Below are 19,966 nucleotides of genomic sequence, written 5' to 3' on the forward strand. Positions count from 1 at the left end.
CTTAGAATCTCTGACTTGATGAATGATTCCCACCCTGGCTTCATTCATCAAGTCAGAGATTCTAAGTGCCACAACTGCCGTGAAGAGGCACCTTTTTCTAATTTGCACCCAGGTCCCCTGTGAGCCAGCAGCTGCCCTGGTCACTCTGGGATGGAGGAGCTGGGGGGTCCACCGGTGAGCATGCACCCACAGCGCTGTCTGAGCCTTCAGCGTCAAGGAAGCTGTCCCTGTGTCCCCATCTCAGCCTTCACCCCCCTAACCGCCACAGCTCTTCCTGAATCCCCTCCTAACAGCCTGTTTTTCTGTCTCCCCTCCTGGCTCATGAGCTCCCTGAGAGCAAGGGTTGCAGCCCTGGGGACATGGGAGGCACTCGAATAAAGAGGAAAGGAGCAAGGTTTCCCAGATGTTACCCATGTGGCCCTGCTGCTATTGTTCAGTTGCTAAGTCACATTCAACTCTTTTGTGACCTCATGGACTGCAGCCCGCCAAGCTGATCTGTCCATGGGATTTCCCAGCAAAAATACTGGAGTGGGTTGCCATTTTTCTCCAGGGGATCTTCTCGACCCAGGGATTAAACCTGTGTCTCCTGAACTGGCAGGTGGATTCTTTACCACTGAGCCACCTGGGAAGCCCATATGACCCTACCTCAATGATTTTTACCACTTATAGAGACTCCTCATGGGCCTTCCTGGTAGCTCAGTAGTAAAGAATATGCCTGCCAATGCAATGCAGGAGACGCAGATTTGATCCCTGGGTTGGGAAGATCCCCCAGAGAAGGGAACGGCACTCCACTCTTGCTTGGGAAATCCCACAGACAGAGAAGCCTGGTAGGCTACAGTCCATGGGGTTGGAAAGAGTCAGATAGAACTTACCAACTAAACAACAAGAGTCTCCTCGTACTATTACTTAACTCAACATTCTGCTTTCAAGGAATTCATTTTGAAGTCTATAGAAATAAGTGTAAACATTAAAAATAGAAACAAATCAGTGTTTAAAAAATTCTAACTAAAACTGTCATCTGCCTAAGGCACTAACATTAGGAAGATATTAAAGGCAGTAGCACTGAAGTGTCATTTTCCTTTGGAAAAGGAATCAAAAAGATTACAAAGTGAGTAAAAGGTTACTGAAATGTTCATTCTGTGAGCCAGTGCTGGTTGATGCTGGATGTCTAACCAATCTCCCAGATGATGGTTGAAAGAGTGGATCTGTAACTAAGGGGAGCACCCACCGGTGTACAGGACTCGCGGTACAGCGCCCCCTGGAGCTGAGGGCCAAGAAGGTCCCCTCCCACAGACCTGCAAAGAACACAGCCTTCTCCTCCTGTGGGTCTTCGTACACAGCATCAATCTTTTCCGGCAGCTCAGGCCAGAATGTGGCTACCAGCAGGGGCCCTGTGGGCTTGTCACGTGGTGTCACTGTTCGCCAGATGAATCTGGGTGGGGGAAGGGGACACAGGAAACCACACCTTCAGTCCCTCTGCAGCTGTAACCACACATGCCTCCCCAAGCCCACTCAGAAACATCCCAGGATAATTCCTTGGCTGGGTAGAGGGGAGGCAAGATCAAAGGAAGGGTGGAGAAGGACTGGAGAATGAGCAGAGTCCCCTCAGTAAGAAGCCAGAGCAGAGAAGCAACCACTTTGCTCCCCCTCCTGCTCCCTCCTCCAGGAAGCCTTCCCTAACTACCTCTCTCTCCATACTGTGCTCTCCCCACTCTGAGTCTCTCAAAACTGGCAACACCAAGTGCCTGTAACAGTAGTTTGATTGTTTGGTTTTTTTTTTTAAGTGTTTTATCTTTCCTGCCAGATTAGAAGTCAATTGAGGCAGGAGCTTACGGCACTCAAAAGCATTTCCCGAATTGAAATGGATTCATGCACTTTGGCAGGAGTAATAAAGTGTGTGTGCATGCTCAGTTGCTCAGTCATATCTGACTCTTTGCAATCCCATGGACTGTAGCCTGCCAGGCGCCTCTGTCCATGGAATTTTCCAGGCAAGAATACTGGAGCAGGTTGCCATTTCCTCCTCCAGGAGTACTAAAGAGCCTTCATTTATTGAGGGCCTACTAAGTCCCAAGCACTTCACGTGGCTTGTAAAATGTCAGCCTTACAATATTATAAAATAATATGCAGTCTTGGTGGTCTACCCAGCACCTATGATTTATTTCCCTGTAATCCTTCCTCACAACATACCCATACTTACGGTCCCTCCTTTCCTATAGATGGATCCAGTCCCCATTTTGATAAGTTTAAGCTACCCGCTCTCAAAGCGAGATCTCCAGACCAACACGTGGAACTTATTTAAAATGCAAATTATTGGGCTCCACTTAGGACCCATGAATCATACCCTCTGGACTTGGGGCCCAGTAATCTGTGACTTAAGAATCCTTCCAGCCGATTCTAATGCGTGCCAAAGTTTGAGGACCAGTGATCTAATCCTATCAGAGCTTAGCATTCCCCAGCAACTGTTATAGATTCAGCAGTGGCCGTATGTCCTATGTTGGCACAATAATATTGAAGACATACACTTGTATTTCACATCTGGAGATCTCTCTCTCTCAATCTCTCTTCTGCTGCATGTGGGCAAGGAAGTTTACAGCCCCAATTGCCATTGGTAGTCATCGTGTGACCCCAAGGGACTCAGCCTTAGGAAGAAGTCAATGCCAAGGACGGTAGTAGACAAAAAAAAATCACTGAATCCGTGACCCTCTTTCCGCCCCTGGAGGCAGCCCTACCCCTGGACTTTGTACCACATGGGAATAATTTCTTTCCATTGTTTAAGCTGGTTTGAGTTGGGATTCTTTGTTACTTGCGACCAAAACATCCTGATATGGGAAAGTACCACGATCCTTACTTGGCAAATGACGCTCAGAGAGGTGGTGGAATTGCCAGGATTCAAATCCAGATCTGACTCCAAAGTTGGAGTTGAATTATCCTTCAGTACTGCCTTTCTAGTCCCCCACAATGTCCAGCACCAATTTCTGCATATAGTCAGTGTTTAAATACTTACTGATCAATTCAAGGAGCCCATTAAACACTCATCAACTTCCTTTTGAAAGAAAGTGGGATGTGTCAGACCAGAGATGACTCCGACCTGGGCCTAGGCACCACACCCTTTCCCAGCTCTGTACTCAGACCCACCAGAGTGGTCAAGGTCTCCTTAAGGAGAAGTGCAGCAGATCAAGGGTGGTGCCAGAGCATGGGTTCCCTGGGCTCACCTCTTCCCCATCCCTTAAATGAGGGCTGCAGTACACACTGAGATCTGTTGTTACATGTCCTGGTTTGGGCATTCGTGGACTGATGGACCTGACTTCTCAGTGCATTATGGGTCTCATCTCTCTCTGGCATCTGCCCCACTCCTCCCACCCCCCACCCAGCACCTAGCCTAATGCCTGGAGCAGAGGACCCCCTTCACAAGAGTTTTTGGAACATCTTCAGCCTCACCAGGCTCTCCTGGGATAAGCCAGTAACTTTGCATCTCTCCAGCTTCGCTCTTGCAATTCCCTTGTCTCAACCTCGCTCCCACCCTGCCAGCCCCATCACGTCCACCTGCACCTGCTTCTCCTCTAATGTTCCCGCTTGGGTATCACTTCACCTGCGGAGCCTGCCTGGACTCAGACGTGTCCACAAAGTGTTGTGCTATTATCTCTGCCCTCACATCTCTTTCATTCTGCCATGACAGTCCTCTCTGCCTCTGTTCCCTAAACCAGACGAGTGGCGCTCAAACTTTAATGTGCATCAGAATCACTGGGGAAATTTTTTTTTTCTCTTTTTGGCTGTGCCTTGCAGCTTGTGGGATCTTAGTTCCCTGGCAAGGGGGTGAACTTCACCCCTGGCAGTGAAAGCACAGAGTTCTAACCATTGGACCACCAGGGAATTCTCATGGGGAAATTTTTTTAAACGTACATGCCTGGGACCCATTCCCAGAGATTCCAGTCAGAGGGCCCGAGGGTGGGGGCAGAAACTTTTAACCCTCACACTCTAAGTGATTTTTGTTGGGGAGATTCATTGACCTTTTTTTGAGAACACTAATCTAGGCATTGGGCTTTCCTGGTGGCTCAGCGGTAAAAACCCTCCTGCCAATGCAGGAGACGTGGGTTCAGTCCCTGGGTGGGGCAGATCCCCTGGAGAAGGAAATGGCAACCCACTTTAGTATTCTTGCCTTGGACATGCATGGACAGAGGAACATGGTGAATTATGGTCCATGGGGTAGCAAGAGTCAGACACGACTTAGTGACTAAAACAACAATCCAGGCATTAAGCAGCCCCTCTGTCCACAGCACAAAACACCTCACTCCCAGATCCCAAAACTTAGCAAAGGATTTGGCACAGTAAAAGCCAAGTAATTATTTGTCAATAAGGACAGCTAGTATGATTGAACACACTTAGTCTTTGTCAGGCATTGTTCTAAGCACTAAGCTCATCTAATCTTCAAAACAGCCCTATGAGATAGGTTGGACTATTAATCCCATTTTAGAGATGAGTGAAGTGAAGTGCAGTGGAGTGAAGTGAAGTGAAGTGAAGTCGCTCAGTTGTGTCTGACTCTTTGCAACCCCGTGGACTGTAGCCCACCAGGCTCCTCTCTCCATAGAATTCTCCAGGCAAGAATACTAAAGTGGGTTGCCATTTCTTCCTCCAGTGAATATTCCTGACCCAGGGATTGAACCCGGGTCTCCCTCATTGCAGTCAGACACTTTACCGTCTGAGCCAAAAGAGTAATTTGAGGTAAAAAGAAGATACACAATTAACTTGCCTGTAATCATGCAACAGGTTAGTAGCAGGTCCAGGATTCTAACCTAAGCAATCTGGCTCCAGAACCATTCTCCCAACTATTATGCTCTATGGATGGACAGATGATGAATGACTTGATGATGCGCATGAATACATAACGATGATGGATGGACAGATAATGGATGGATGGGTGGATACTGGATGATAGATGCATGATGGATAGGTGGGAGAATGGAAGGATGGATGGATGGATGCTTTAATGTAGTTGTAGATTTGTTGCATGCCTCTAGGACAGCTGAGTGAATCACAGCCCTGGTGGATTGAGTGGGGGCCTTTATTTATAGCCTGAAGGACACCACCTCTCTGCCCTGTGGTGACTTGTTCCCCAAACATAGAACATTTGAGGTCAAGGCCATTCCAGGAGAAGGTCTATGGTAGATGCATTGTTCCTAAGTCTTCCCTCCATCCCTGTTTTAGAAATCTATATCCATGTGTGATGTCACATGACTGTGCAGTATCACCCCCTAGAGTAGGTAGTGGGCTTGGCCATGTGAGTAGCTTCAGCCAGTGAAGTATTCTCAAATATGCTCAGACTGGAGGCCTTAAATGTATTTGTGTGGTTTGATCTGGCCTCCTGTGCTCCTGCCATCTGTCACGAGTAACCGCTAACCCCAGGAGAGGGAGTGACATGCAGACCATCCCTGAATGCATACTGCAGCCCGAAGCTGAGACACCGAGGAGATCCACAGGTTAGCAGACAGCACAGGAAGTGCCTGTTGTGGTAGCACCAAAATCTGTCGGACATGCAGCAAAAATGGGTCTCATACCGGTCATTCTGTGAAGCCCCCAGTGGGGTCCTTGAGCAAGAGATGGGGGCATGAGAATAATGGAGACAGGGCAGAGGGCAAAGAAGCCATCTCCTACACTCACCGGTCCTTGAAGAAGAAGATCTCCCCACGGATCTGAGAGATGCCGTCGAAAACGATGTCCTGTTTGCAGAGCTCAGGAGTGACGGGGCCCAGGGTTGGGGTGGGGCCGGTGCCAGTATCAATGTCAGGGGAGGCCCCTGGGGGAAGACACCCGACCTCAGACTCTCCCCAGCCCCAGGGGTTCTCCCCCACAGGCTGAGCCCCAAGACCGGCCTACCCAATCTGCTAAAGACCATCAGAATAGCATTCTGGCCTCGGTGTCAGCCCAGGGAAGACAAGGGAAGAGGCCTGCACTTGGAAAGGAGACTGAACAGAAACCAGAATCCTGTGGTCCTTCACCTTGTATGAACGTTCTTCCCCGACATCCCCTGAATTATTCCTCTCTATATGCCTAAGAGGTAGACATCATCTTTACTCCCATTTTACAGATGAGGAAACTGAGACCCAGACAAGTTTTGTATATGACCTGCCCAAGGATTTAAACTCAAAGCCCAGGTTTCTGAGCCCACAAGAGAGTCAGTGTCAGAGGCGAGACCGTGTGGCCAGCACTGGGGGTGTGGCAGGCACCTCCTTCACTCCTGAGGGTAACCAGCCACCGTTTAGAGGTGAGGAAACTGAGTCCAGAGAGGTAAAGGCCGGCTCCATCCCTTGAAGCTGGTGAGTGGCAGAGGTGACTCTCGAACCCAGAGCCACTCACTCACTCTACTGCAGTTCTTTCCCAAGTCCTGTGCTTCCCACACCTCTTCGCTCCAGAACCATTTTCACGATTTCAGCCTTGTCTAAGTGCTGCCAGTACTATTACACGTTGATTTATTTTTAAAAATGGAGTCACTTTGTAAACTCTAGCCTCATTGCAAGCATTAATATACATAAATCAGTGGTTCCAGGTACTAGCTGTACTGATCCTACTACACGTTAAAATAAAAGAATTGTTTGGAGAACTAGAAGTTTTGCACTCCTGTATCATTAAGGTCATTCCAGGTGCTGGGAATTTCTACCCTGTATTTAGCTATTAATACTTCTCCTGGATTCTAAACCTCACTTGGATGCGTAAACCTCATTGACCTTGAGGCCAGAAAGTTACCTTTCTCAGCTGACTCACCTAGAAAATGGAGAGCCCATTTCTGCCCCACCTGCCTTGCAGCGTGGCTCTGGGGAGCCAAGTGAGGCTCAGACACTGGTGTTATTTGGAAAGGAAAGGGCTGTCCGAAGGCCTTAGAGTAATGCTCCAATATCCCCAGACCAGGTTAATACTGCTGCCCTTGTCTCCTGCAGTCCCAGACCTGGCTGGTTCCCCCCACTGGCACCCTACCCCCAGTGACACGACCTCCCCAAACCCCTGCCCCAGGGACCCCAAGCTGAGGCTTACCATAGAGTTCTTGGATGCCCTGGATGTCATCATGGGACAGGCGGAAGTTCTTAGTATAGGTATAAATGGGCGCCATCAGGGCTCCAGGGTCCTGTGAGTGCTCCAGCCCCATTGCATGGCCAAACTCATGGGCTGCCACCAGGAACAGGCTGTACCCTGAGGGCCATAGGGAGGGGAGGCAGGCAGAAGGACAGGGAGAGAGATAAGGGACAAAGTCAGATCAGGGGATTTCCCTGGTGGTCCAATAGTTAAGACTCTGGGCTTCCAAATAGGGGGCACGAGTTTGATCCCTGATTGGGGAACTAAAATACTACATGTGACTCGGTGCAGCCAAAAAAAAAGTAGTAGTAGTCAGGCCTGGCTCTGACAATGGGGACATTTGAGGACATCTCCATGGTAGGGTTCAGAGCATGGAGGTGGCACATATTGATGTTTTCTTCTTCGGACAATTCTGGGGTTAACAGACCACACCTTTTACTTTCAATTAGAGTCAACCCAGGTCCCCTCATCCCTTTCCATGTGGACCGCACATGTGCTATAGAGGGGAGCACGCAGCATTGGCAAATCCTGTACTTAAAGGCCCGTTTGTTTAAAAATCCCATTACCTGGCTCTTCGTTTTCTCTATAAAGAACAAGAGCAAAACCTGCTCTGCAGAGTCTCCAAAAAGGAAACCCAGGGGAAGCAGTAAAAAGATGCTCACTTGGAGTGGTTGCCCAGGCTCAAGCCAGACAGTGGGCAAATCCTATCATTGCACTCGATTGTGTGTTGAACTGTGTCCCTGCAAAGACATGTTCAGGTCCTAACCTCATATACCTGTGGCTGTGACTTTATTTGGAAATATTGTCTTTGCAAATAAATTAAGCTACAAGTTAAAATGAAGCCATACTGCAGGAGGGTGGCCCCTTAATGCAGTGTGACCCACGTCCTTAGAAGGTACTTGGCCAAATAACAGAGGCAGAGATTGGAGTGATACAGTCTCTAGTGAAAACGTGGCCTTACCCAAACCTTGATTTTAGACTTCTGGATGACTCAGAAGGGAATAAATTTCTGTTGTTTTAAGCCATCTGGTTATGGCGGCCCTAGGACACTAAAACGGGCTTCCCTGGTGGCTCAGTGGTAAAGAATCCACCTGCCAATCGGGAGATGCAGGTTTGATCCTGGGTAGGGAAGATCCCCTGGAGAAGGAAATGGCAACCCACCCCAGTATCCTTGCCTGGGAAATCCCATGGACAGAGGAGCCTGGCAGGCTACAGTTCATGGGATAACAAAAGAGTCAGACATGACTTAGCAACTACACAACAGCAAGAGGACACTAATACACTGCCCCCTCCCCCAACCAAGTACACTATACCTGCTCTGGAGTCTTAAACCACTCCGGCAGGTGGAGAACCCCACCTTTAAATAGAGGCTGGAGCAGAGCAGGTAAAATCAGGGTAAGTCTTAGCATGGCACTTGGGGGAGGATAAAAAAAATTCCCTTGGCCAGCCTCTGTCATTAAAAAGAGGCTGCCCTAATACTGGCTGGCCCCAGCCCAGCATTCTCACCTGGTCATCTGGGTCCTTGAACCCAGTGACACGGGGCCCTGCAGCCTAGAGTGACTCCCCGGTGCCCTCAAGGATCCTGTTCATTGCAGTGACCACACAGTAAGGTCACAGCCTGTCTCCTGGTTACTCTCTCCCTCAAGCCTGTGAGCCCTGGAAGGCAGAGAGCTGTCCCTGGCAGCTGTGTTTTCAGCACCCATTACTGACAAGGACTCCTCCATTCACAACCTGGCAAAGGATGGTGCCCATGGGGCAGGGAGGGCCGTGAGGGCTTCCCCATTCTGCGTGGAGGGTGGGGAGAGCAAGGATGAGGTGCCTACTGTATTCCTCTCTTCTGCCCACCCAGCTCCCTGAAGGCAGCTCTCTGCTGGAGTGGGAATGTCTCGCAGGAGAATCATCTCTCTGGAGCAGGGTTCCCTGTATTGAGCACTGAAATGTTTGGGAGTGTGACAGACCCACCTGGAGCGGTAAAGAGGTGGGAAAGGAAAGCAGCATCTGCTGGGGAAAACTGACTCCCACTCAGGAACTGGGAACTGGGATGGATCAGGTCTTATTTTGGAGGCCACCTCTTTGCCCAGAGAAGCGGGGCTAAGCAGGCAAGCGGTCCCCACTAGGAACGGCAGCGTCTCTGGTGAGTGGGAGGGTCCGCAGTAGAGATGCCGGTAGGTGGGTGTCTAGGGGGCGGTGCCTATGGCTGAGGTGGGTGGGGACTCTGGACGGTTTCCCCGCCCACATATGGGCGGGGCCGGATGTGCGGCTTCTCTGACCTAAAGCCAGGGCTCCTCATACCTTGGTCGGGGCAGAAGCCCCACTTGCGGTCATCATCGTAGTTGGAGGTGGTCGCACACCACAACTTCCCATCACTGCGGCCAGCGCTGGTGCAGCTCTCGTGCTTGTTGCCCAGGAAGGTGAAGGGGAGGACACATGGGGCACCTTCCGAGTTCCCGCCCACAGTGGACATGGCTGTGGGATAAGGCACATGGGTCAGCGGAAGGCAGGGGGTCTGAGGCCACCACCAGGAGCAACGACAGGACGTGGATATTAACAAACCAGACTTACTGAGTGCTCGCTCAGTCCGGGCCACTGGGTCAGGGGCTTTATACACATCTCACATCTTGGCCCCTCTTAAACAACCCTCTGTGGTAGGGACCCTAGATTATCTCCTGTTGCACAGATGGGAAGACTGGAGCTCAGAGAGATTAAGTAACTTGCCTAGGCAGTGCTGCTGAGAAGTGGCAGGGCTGGGATGCAGACCTAGGCAGCCAGACTCCAGAGCTTTTAAAATTAGCTTTCCATGGGTGGGGCCATGGTGGGGCCAGAGGAAGCTGGGCAGAGCTGAGGATGCCAACACCCCTTCCAAGACTGGGAGCTCCATCACACATGGGCCAGTGGGAGACTTACCTGTGTCCTCTGCAGAGAGCAGGGACTCGGCAAATATCTGTTGAAGGAAGGGAGGAAGGAAGGGAGGGAAGGAGTTCTTATTGAAAAACAAAGATCAAAAGAGATACAGACTAAGACAAAGAGAGGCAGGGAAGAGAGACTCTGGGATGAGGGGGAGGAAGAGACAAAGACCAGGGAGGCTGGGAGAGTGCAGGTCATTCTGAGGGAGTCCTGGGCGGGCCTGAACCAGCTTAGGCTGGTGATGCCTAAGCATCACCAGCCAATTCAGCTGAACTGGCTGTGGGTGCCCAACATCTGTTCTGACTTTGGTGTCCGTGCTGGGCCAGCCGCTGAGCGTCCTGATTAGCACCCCTGTCCTGGGGAAGCGGGGTGGGGAGGGCTCTCGTGGGTCTGCTATCAGAGGGTGGGGAGAGGCGCGACACCCACCGGTCTCCGGGCAGAAGCCGTACTTCTTGTCGCGGTCGTAGTCCTCGGTGGTGCCACACCAGCGGTAGCCGTCCGTGCGGCCCTCTGTGGTGCAGCTGTCGTAAGACGTGCCCTGGAAGCGGAACGGGAACTTGCAGGGCTGTCCGTCGGCGTTGCCGCCCATGGTGAACAGGGCTGGGGTGCAGGAGAGAGGGGGAGGGTGCGAATGTGAGCATCCGCTGGGCACCTGTGTGAATGCAGAGCTGGCTGCCCACCTGCGCACTCACACCAGGGAAGTCATAGCATTGATAAAATATTTTTGAAAAGTCTATACTGGTTGGTAAACTGTTGCTTCTCTGAACTTCTGGGGGTAAATACTCCTTCCTCCCTTGCCAGCCCCAGCCTTTTCCTTGGACCTTATGGATTGCCCTCCTCTGTCTCAGCAATAAAATAGTTAACCCCTGGCACATGGGAGGGGCCTCCAGAGCCCTACTCCAGCCCCAGGGTCACCGTCCACTCTGCCTGATTGATGCTTGCATCCCTGCAGATTGCTAAATATATCGTCCAAGGTGGGCAGGATGGCAATATCTCTCCATTTGACAGAGAGGGAAACTGAGGTTTGAAGAAAGCTGGCTCCAGAACTACTCATGATCACCTACATGGATGAGGGTTGTAACTGAGAACTACAAAACACACTGATCTCCATCTCTGCCTTCCTCACTCTGTCATTCACGCTTGCGCACACAGAGAAAACTTCACCTCCCTTCAACCCCAGGCGTTTTCCCAGATGCTGTGGTCCCTGCAGGAGGGAGAGGAGAGGGAGGGCGGGAGGGGGAGGTGGTATCTTTGCGAACCTTTTAATACACACCCCAGGCTCCCACTCTGACCGCCCCAAGACATGGGCCATGACTGGAGGGTTCAGGGGAGACAGTGGGATTAAGAGTCTGGGCTTGTCTATCTTGGGTTCTCCCCCTGCTGCCCCGCACCCTCATCCACCCGAAGCTACAGAATGGTGTGTCTTTGGATTTGCCAACTAGCAAAACCACAAGTGCGTAACAAGGACCATCTGTGAACAACGGCGCCAGAGGTGACCTCACCAGCCCCCATTAACTCCACCATGGCCAGAATCAAGCCCAGTCCCTGGCCACCCCCACAAGTCTCAGGGCCCCTTACCCTCACTGCTCCCTTCTCCCCAACCCAGAGACCTTCTCCTGGAACGCCAGAAACAAGGCGGCTGATGAAGACAAGCTGCCTTGGTGGCCTTGAAATGGGAAAGGCGAAGTGTTAACCTCAATGGAGACCAGTCTCCACCTCTGGCCTCCCATCAGCAGCATTTCTACCACCCAGGAAGCCCCCATCTCTTCCCAAATCCTGCCCCCAAAGGGATGGAGACAAGCAGACACTGACTCAGCAGTCAGGAGGGGCTGAGTAACCAGAACTTCTGCCCCAAGACCCAAACACGTGCATGTCGTGCGTACTTACATCTGGCTAAGGACCAAGCCAATGGTTAATGTCCCAAACAGGGAAAAACCCTTCCTCAACTTATGAATTACAGCTGTTTCCCTTCTATTATCAAGACATTCTGTTCTAAACACAGGGGTTGACACATGGAAGGTTAACGCCATCCAAATCCCTACTGGGAAATGCAAGATACATTAAATATTTTTGGTTTTAAGTATTTCTGACTTATTAATGGCCAATGGCTTGAACTTTACTTAATAAAAAAGTATTGCATGAGTTTTGGGTACTAAAAGCGTAAACAGGGACACATTTAACTAGCTCTTTGTTTCTTTCCTTCTGTCAACAGGGCTGGTACTTAGGGTTCAGTTTCAGTCAGAAAGATTCACAAACGTGTAAAATTACAGCTAAGAAGACAGAGGTATATATAGATCAAGGAGTCTTTATGGACTAGCAAAGAAAAAAGGTATTTTAAAAGGTTTTGGACTTTTTCACATTTTCTCCACATCTTCTCAGCTTTCAACCTCCTGAATCATTAAACATGATGACTTGATAAGAGTATAAGGTTATATATGCTGTCCTTTCATGATTTCTGATTATGAAGTACGTCAAGGATAAATTAAAAAGAACTGAGTGTATATGTCAATACCCTCACCCTTTAAAAAAAATTCCCTCTACATTGTTTCAAAATATCTAGAGCTTATGTCTCAAGCACTGACAAAAGCACACATATAAATACTAGGTCAAACCTGATGCCTTTGCCAAGACCCAGAGATGCAGCCACAAGCCACGATAGATGGAGACCAAGAAAGGCAGATGGAACAGCCCCCAGACACACAGAGTCAGCATCAGAACCAGAAGCAATGGCTGAAATCCCCCAGGTCGGTGTCCCCAAGCCAGGTTGGATACTGGCCTCAGTACCAATCCCATTGTTAGGCTTCTGATTCATCCCAAGGCTCTCCTCAACCCTTGAACCTCCAATTCTGCTAGAGGGTAGAAAGTAGTTCTCAAGAGACCCATTGGGCATTTTAATCATTCTAAGTTCAGTTTAATGTATGTTGGAAAAAATAATTAGCACATCAAACTAATGAGTTCAAAAATATTGCTAATGGTGAAGCTTAAAAAAGGAAGTGAATAAATGAAAGTATTAAGTGAATAATGGAACAGATGAGAAGGGCACAGTGATGGCTCAAATTGGGATGTGGGGGCTGAAGGAAGTGGAGAGGACACTGGCTAATTGGCCGTGCCAAGCCTGAGGAGTATAGAGGCTGGGAAGGTCAAGGCCTGAAGCCAGGAGGACACTCACCTTCATGGGGGCAGAAGCCATACTTGCCGTCCTTGTCAAAGTTGTATGTGGTGGAACACCAGAGGAAGCCATCGCTGCGGCCTGTGTCTGTGCAGCTGGTGTACTCCTTGCCGTTGAACCGGAAGGGGAACTTGCAATATTCCCCGTCAGCATTCCCGTACTTCACACGGACCACTGAGGAGCCACACAGGGTGGAGGGTGAATCTCTCTAGGCCTTTCTTTGGAGACCAGGATTGTGACTCATCGGGGTGTGTGACCTCCCTCCCCCTCCCACCTGAGCAGATGGAGGGGTCTACAGTTGCCAGGGAAGCCACAGTCTTCGTTGCTAGGTGACAGGGAGGCATGCAGAAAATCGGCGAGGAGGCTCAGGCATGTAGATGGTCATACTCTTACCTTGTCCTTCTCCCAGGGTCCACAGCTCATCGTCGTCAAAGTGGGAATCTCCCCCAACTCCAGGGCCCGGGGCGAAGGCATGAGCCAGGAGCCCGTCTTTGCCATCAAAAGGGTACCCATCTCCATGCTCTGAAACACACTGGATCTCAGCTTCTAGTTACCCCACTGGGGGCTGAACCCCAGCCACATCTCATCCATGGTTGGGGCCCTTCAGCCCATCTACCCTCTGACCCCTTCCCTCGCCCTGTTGGATTATCCAGGACTGAGGACACAGCAGGCCAGTAGAGTGTTGCTGACTTGACTGTCAGCATCCTATGGTCTACATAGCCCTCAGAATCTCTACCACCAGCCTTCATTGTCTACACTACTGCTGATGACGCTACACTTACCCACATAGCTACACTGCCACACCAGTCTCCTCGCCACCACCCTCGCTGTCCCCAGTGTCTATAGCAACTACCTTCACATCCTCTCTTAGCCATATCACCTCCCTTCAAGTCATATTATTCCCAATGGCCACAACGCTAACCCTCATAACCACTTTGCCACCCAGGGCCATACCATCTACCCACATACCTGCACTGTCTCCTGTGCTACTTACCCTCATTACTTTCCCCTCACAATGTCTACACTGCTTACCTTCATGTCTACACTACTGTGTTCCCACCCCAACCCACATGGTGCCCTAGACCCCGGCATCCATTCTGCTTACTCTCAAGTCTACACTGGTCCATTGTATCCGACCCACTTTCATATCTAGAGTTCCTCAGCGTCTATGAGTGTCATCCAACAGAACTTCTTGCCGTGATGGGACTGTTCTTTGTCCAACTTATTAGCCTCATGTGACTACAGGGCCCTTGAAATTTGACTAGTGTGACTAAGAAACTGAATTTAAAATTTTATTAATTGTAACTAATTTAAGAGTAAGTAGCCTTGAGGATCCAGGGGCTACTATACTGGACAGTGTGGGGAGACCATTTGCTTTCAGTGTCACACCACCTCCAGGGAGTCAGATCATCCACTTCGCGTCAATGTGGCTTTCCCATGTCTGCTTCAGTCTACACCACTCTAGTGTCTGCATCTTCTACCCTCCTAGCTAAGCTGGAAAGGAGACTCCCCCCGTGCCTCTCTAATATCCAGATTGCCCCTTTGTCTCTACACTGACCCCCTGCGCCCCTCCTCCGCCTACCCCAGCGGCCAAAGTTGATCATGATGTCAGCCTCTCCATCATGGATCCGAGAAAACCGTAGCGGAGTCACATCGCTCCAGACTTGGAAGGCACGAGCGAAGGCATCATCCACTGTCTGGGGGTCCAGATCAGGTGTGTAGCCAATGATCCTGGAGGTAACAAAAGTGCATGTGAGTGTGTGCAGGTGTGCAAAGGCATGTGCGTATGCCTAGGCCTACAAATGTGTATGTATGTGTGCAAGGGTGTGTATATGTGATTGTGTGTGAGTGCAATGGTGGGTGCGTGTGCACAGGTGTGTGAATGTGTGCATACATGTGACAGGTATGTGTCTGCATAAGTGTGTGCATGAGTGTGGATGCACACGCAGGCATGTGTGTACATGTTAAGTAGAGCTTCCTTGGAGAGGAGCCCACTAGAGCGCCTTGAAGTCCTGCGGAGCCTTAGATCAACCCATACGGATAGGAATGTAAACAGTGCATTCCAGGACCCTGCAGAGATGTCATCCTTGGAGTGCAGCACGAGCCCTACAGAACAGAGCTCTCTCAGCCCAATTAACAACCAATTACAACAACTCTATACCATAAAACCCAATTATCAATAGCAACCAATCATCAAGTTCTCATTACCCACTCAATAACCTCATCTAATAATGACAATGACTAGCATTGATTATGGGCTTCTGTGGTGGCTCAGATGGTAAAGAATCTGCCTGCAATGCAAAAGACCCAAGTTTGATCCCTAGTGTGGGAAGATCCTCTAAAGAAGGGAATGGCTACCCCCTCTCACTATGTGCTGGACACTGTGAAACCCTTTTATGTACGTGGTCGACTTCCCAACCTACCCATAAATAAGGTTTTGTTTTAATTCTGTTTTGTAGAGTGGAAAGTCAAGGGTCAGAGCACTGAAAAAGAAGTAGTTCAATGCCCCACACCCAGGAAGGGTGAGATTCAAGTCCTGGTCCGTTTGACTCCATTCCTAAGAACTTTGTACGCAAACTCCTTAGGATGCCAAGTCCTCCCAAGATCCCTCCTGGGTACCCGGAGAGGGGAGAAGACAACGCCCAATGAGACACAGTATCCCTTGGACCAGGGCCCGCCCTGCCTTGGCACCTGTATGTGATCTGGTTCTTGTCCCACTTGGGCTTTCGGGGGAAGAAGTTGTAGTTGGCCACGTCGGGGTTGCCACAGCGAGGCTTCCGCATGGTCTCAATGGTGCTCTGGTCCAGTTCACCTGTCTGGGGTAACCCGAAGAACTTCTGCATCTTCTTCAGGGTGTCCTTCAGCACAAACAAGTTACAGCTCTCCTTGGGGCAGCCGTAGAAGGTGTTTAGGTATTGCTGGAAGAAATAAGGACCCAGGCACAAACAGCCATGTTAGGATGGTATAGTATTGGCCAAAGGAATCAGCAACCCCAGGGCACTGGGTAGAGTCCCAGGTTCCCAAACCACTGGTTAAGTGACATACACACTCCCAGATGGCCTCACACTCCCATTAGCCGAGTGACATACAAACTGTAGATACTGTGGTTTGGGAGTACATGTTGGGTGCCCACTATATGCCCAGGTACTGATGTCAGCATGTGTTAACTCATTTGATGCTCACTGCAGGGACTTCCCTGGTAGCCCAATGGATAAGACTCTGCTTCCACTGCAGGGGGCACGGGTTTGATCCCTGGTCCAGGAACTAAGATCCCCCCAACGCTGCGCAGTGTGGCAAAACAAAACAAAACTTCTCATAGCCTCTATCATGTAGACAGTATAACTATCTCCATCATACAGAAGAAGATACTAAAGCACAGAGAGGTTAAGAAACTTACCTAAGATCACCAGCTCTTAAATGGCAGAACTGAACTGGGACCCAAGTAACTGGCTCCAGAGCCCAGGCTTAGAACTGTTATCTCTCTACCACCTCTCTTTACCTCCATTGTCTCTTTTAATCCACCAAAATGCTGATGACATAGGGATTATTTCCCTCACTTTTCTTATAAGGGTTGTGTGCCCTGGGCTCCAGCAAGAGACAGACCTGGGTTCCAAATCTGAATCTGCCATTTTCCCAAAGAAAACAATCCTGTCCCTCTGTGAGTGTGCAGCTGGCTCAGCCCAAATGCAGGCCAAAACCAAACAGTCCCTTGCAGGGGGTCAGAGACCAATCAGTTCATCTATTTATTTAACAAATACTTTCTGACACCTATCAGGTGCCAAGCCCAGTCTTAGGGCTGAGGGTCAAGTGGTGAGCATGACAGATGTTTCTAGTCTCAGTCTCTAGGGTTCAAAGCCCAGTATAGGGAGGCTGACGGATCACAAATAAGTGAAAAATTAAATATGTGATAGGAATGGTGGGGAGAGCCTTATTAATGGGGCCCTAACCTTGTTTAGGCAGAGAAGGCAATGGCAACCCACTCCAGTACTCTTGCCTGGAAAATCCCATGGACGGAGGAGCCTGGTAGGCTGCAGTCCATGGGGTCGCTAAGAGTCGGGCACGACTGAGCGACTTCACTTTCATGCATTGGAGAAGGAAATGGCAACCCACTCCAGTATTCTTGCCTGGAGAATCCCGGGGACAGAGGAGCCTAGTGGGCTGCCGTCTGTGGGGTCACACAGAGTCGGACATGACTGAAGTGACTTAGCAGTTAGCAGTAGCAACCTTGTTTAGGAGGGTAGTTTGGAAAGAGGAAAGAAAGGGTATAATAATAATATTAATAATAAACGATAATAACATATGATGACTAACACATTGAGTGCTTTCCATGTCCCAAGTACCCTTCAAAGTGTCTAAGATTACCTCTCCTTTATTTTCCTTTATTTATTTTTTGTTGTCATGCCACGAGGCACACAGGATCTTAGTTCCTCCACCTGGGATCCAACGGTGCCCTCTGTAGTGTAAGCATAAAGTCCTAATCACTGGACCACTAGGGAATTTCCTAAGATTATCGCTCCTTTAACCCCAAGACAGGAACCCTTATTACCCTCAGTTTGCAGGAGAAGCTCAGAGAGAAGTCACTTGCCCAAGATTTACTAGGCCAGTTGGTTAGTGCACCCCCCTGATTTGAAGTCAGGTGGTCTAAGTTCAAAGTTTGGTTTCTCAAGCCCCCCACTGTATGTCTCTGGGCAACATGGACCTCCATAGATTGTAGAAAGTGTGGGGGCCCAGGTAGCTTCGTGACTGATACTCCAAAGCTCCACCTTCGCCCTCAACCACAGCCCCATCATTATGCAGACCAGCTCCATTTGTCCAAAAAAGGCAGAGACCTGGATGCTGGAAAAGGGGCAGGGCTGGTGTCATAGCTTGAGAAGGAGTTCCCCGGGTGACCAGGTGACCAAGGGCTTGACGATCCTGTCCTGGACAGTGTGGGGAGGATAAGGGCTTTCTAAGGCGGTTGACTCAGCGACTAAACAACAACAAAGGGTGGTTGAAGCAACTAATTGGCAGATGTGCGCTGGAAGGAACGTGTTGAGGGGTCCAGACCCAGCCCGAGGTGCTTACGGGGAGAAGGGGGAGTGCCCTTCCGCTGCCCCCATCCCTGCTTGTGCAACCTCTTGGCGGGGATGCCCCTGGCGCCAGGCGCGCGCACTCGCGCGCTCTCAAAACGTCTGAGCCGCAGCTCGGAACCCCGCCATGAGGGAGGGCTCCCTGGCTGCTCTCCCGTCGGAGCCGGGCTCAGTCGGCCCCCGCCCCACGCGCCGGGGCCCTCGTGCTGCCCCTCCCTCCGCCCTGCTGGCCAGTTCTCTCCCTCCGTCGTCCGACTCCTTTGGAGAAGTTCGAGGAAACTTTCTGAGGTCCAACCCTTGACCTTCGTTGACCAACTTGTTCATTCAGCCACTGAGAAAAGATGCGCTGGTCGTTTCCCATCGGCCCCAAATACTTGCCAAAAGGACTCCTGAGAGGTTGGTCCAAGGGCCCCTCTCCAGATGTGTGCAGAAGGTTCCTAGACGTTGGCCAAAGTTCTGCTTTGCCCAGAGCTCCCACCCTCACGTGTGCAAAGCTTTATCCAAATTGTGTGTCAAAGGCTCCCTCTTCCTTAAAATGGAACCCCTAAACAGGGGTTTCAAGGATCCTCCACTGTTCGCAAAAGAGACCCCTTCAGGCTTTTTGCCAAAGTCCTCCAAGGACGCTGGCCAACTGGCTTTGTCAGCCAGCCCCCCAGATGTGTCCAAGAGTTGTTTACAAAGCCGCCCCCCTGATGCCAAATCCCAGATCCTGGACAATGTCCTTGTTATTTGCAAAAGGGGCCCATTCCAGAGGTTTGCCATAGCACCTCGGTTCCCGACCCTGCTGGTGGTGCGCCCCCCCCTGGGTCCTGAAAGTTGCCAAGCTGTTTATCAAAGGCCTTCTCCTCTTACAGCAGCTCCACCATCCCTCCTTCGGCGGTCCAAAGACCACCCCGCGCGGTTTACTGAAGCCCCTCCCCCACACTGTAAGCCCACCATGGGGTGGGGGGAGGGGTGGCCCTTCCCCCCGCTCCAAAGTTTCTCTAAACTTGGTTGGATGAGGCTAGCGTCGCAACTCACCACAGCCAACTCTTTGTCCGTTTTGGGGGCGACATCGCCGGGAAATTTGATGATGGGCGACGGCGCGGCGGCGGCACGGCCCAACAGGCAGCCCAGGACGCAGAGCGCCCGCAGAAGGGCGGCCAGCGCGCCCCGGGACACTCGCGCCTCGGTCATTGCGCTCCCGGGCCCCGCGCGTCGCCCGGGGGTGGCAGGCTCGGTGCGTGTGGCCGCGTCGCCGCCTGGCTGGCGCCTGCTCCCCCGCGCGGCCCTGCGCTCCGAGGGGCTATTCTATTCGGTCTCCTCGGCTTTGCCCGGCTCAGCAGAGCATGGCCCGGCCCCCAGCCCGCTCCGCCGCCGCCTGCTCTCGCCCAGTCCTGGCAGAGCCTTTTTATGTTTAAAGCTCCAGATGCGTAGCCTCCAGCCACCGCCGGAGGAAGTCTGGATGCAGCGGAAACAAGGGAGGGCCGCCGCCAGATGTGGCCGGCTGGGCTGGGAGGACGCTGGCAGGGCTGCGGCGGGTGGGGTTGGGGGGGCGCTCGGGCCCGCCCCTCTCCGCCCCATTCCCCCTCTTGCCCTCCGCCTCTTCTCTCCTTTCTTTTCCTTTCTCCGCCTCCTCTCCCCTCAGCTAGCTGCTTTGGGCCTCTGTGAGCACCATGAGTGCGCGACCTCCCAACCTCTATACTCCCCACGGGGGCGCAAAACCTAAGGATCCCCGCGGAGAAACATCCGGCGCGACCACTCTAGACTCTGACGTCCTGGC

General features: G+C 51.2%; 1 protein-coding gene across 1 annotated transcript in view; it reads right to left on the reverse strand.

Annotated features, from left to right (window-relative positions):
• MMP2 (matrix metallopeptidase 2 (gelatinase A, 72kDa gelatinase, 72kDa type IV collagenase)) overlaps nt 1-19,730 on the reverse strand; it is a 27,204-nt gene extending 7,474 nt beyond the window's left edge. The window contains exons 1-10 of the mRNA XM_010861932.1: nt 19,225-19,730; nt 15,827-16,053; nt 14,718-14,866; nt 13,529-13,657; nt 13,136-13,309; nt 10,393-10,566; nt 9,355-9,528; nt 7,024-7,179; nt 5,656-5,791; nt 1,296-1,432 (exon numbers count right to left, since the gene is read on the reverse strand). Of these exons, the coding sequence (XP_010860234.1) occupies nt 1,296-1,432; nt 5,656-5,791; nt 7,024-7,179; nt 9,355-9,528; nt 10,393-10,566; nt 13,136-13,309; nt 13,529-13,657; nt 14,718-14,866; nt 15,827-16,053; nt 19,225-19,380 (1,612 nt within the window). The 5' untranslated portion in view covers nt 19,381-19,730. The remainder of the gene's footprint in view (nt 1-1,295; nt 1,433-5,655; nt 5,792-7,023; nt 7,180-9,354; nt 9,529-10,392; nt 10,567-13,135; nt 13,310-13,528; nt 13,658-14,717; nt 14,867-15,826; nt 16,054-19,224) is intronic.
• Between the last annotated feature and the right edge of the window lie 236 nt (nt 19,731-19,966).

The sequence above is a fragment of the Bison bison genome, unplaced genomic scaffold (assembly GCF_000754665.1).
Source record: "Bison bison bison isolate TAMUID 2011002044 unplaced genomic scaffold, Bison_UMD1.0 scf7180017864473, whole genome shotgun sequence".
Classification (NCBI taxonomy): domain Eukaryota; kingdom Metazoa; phylum Chordata; class Mammalia; order Artiodactyla; family Bovidae; genus Bison; species Bison bison.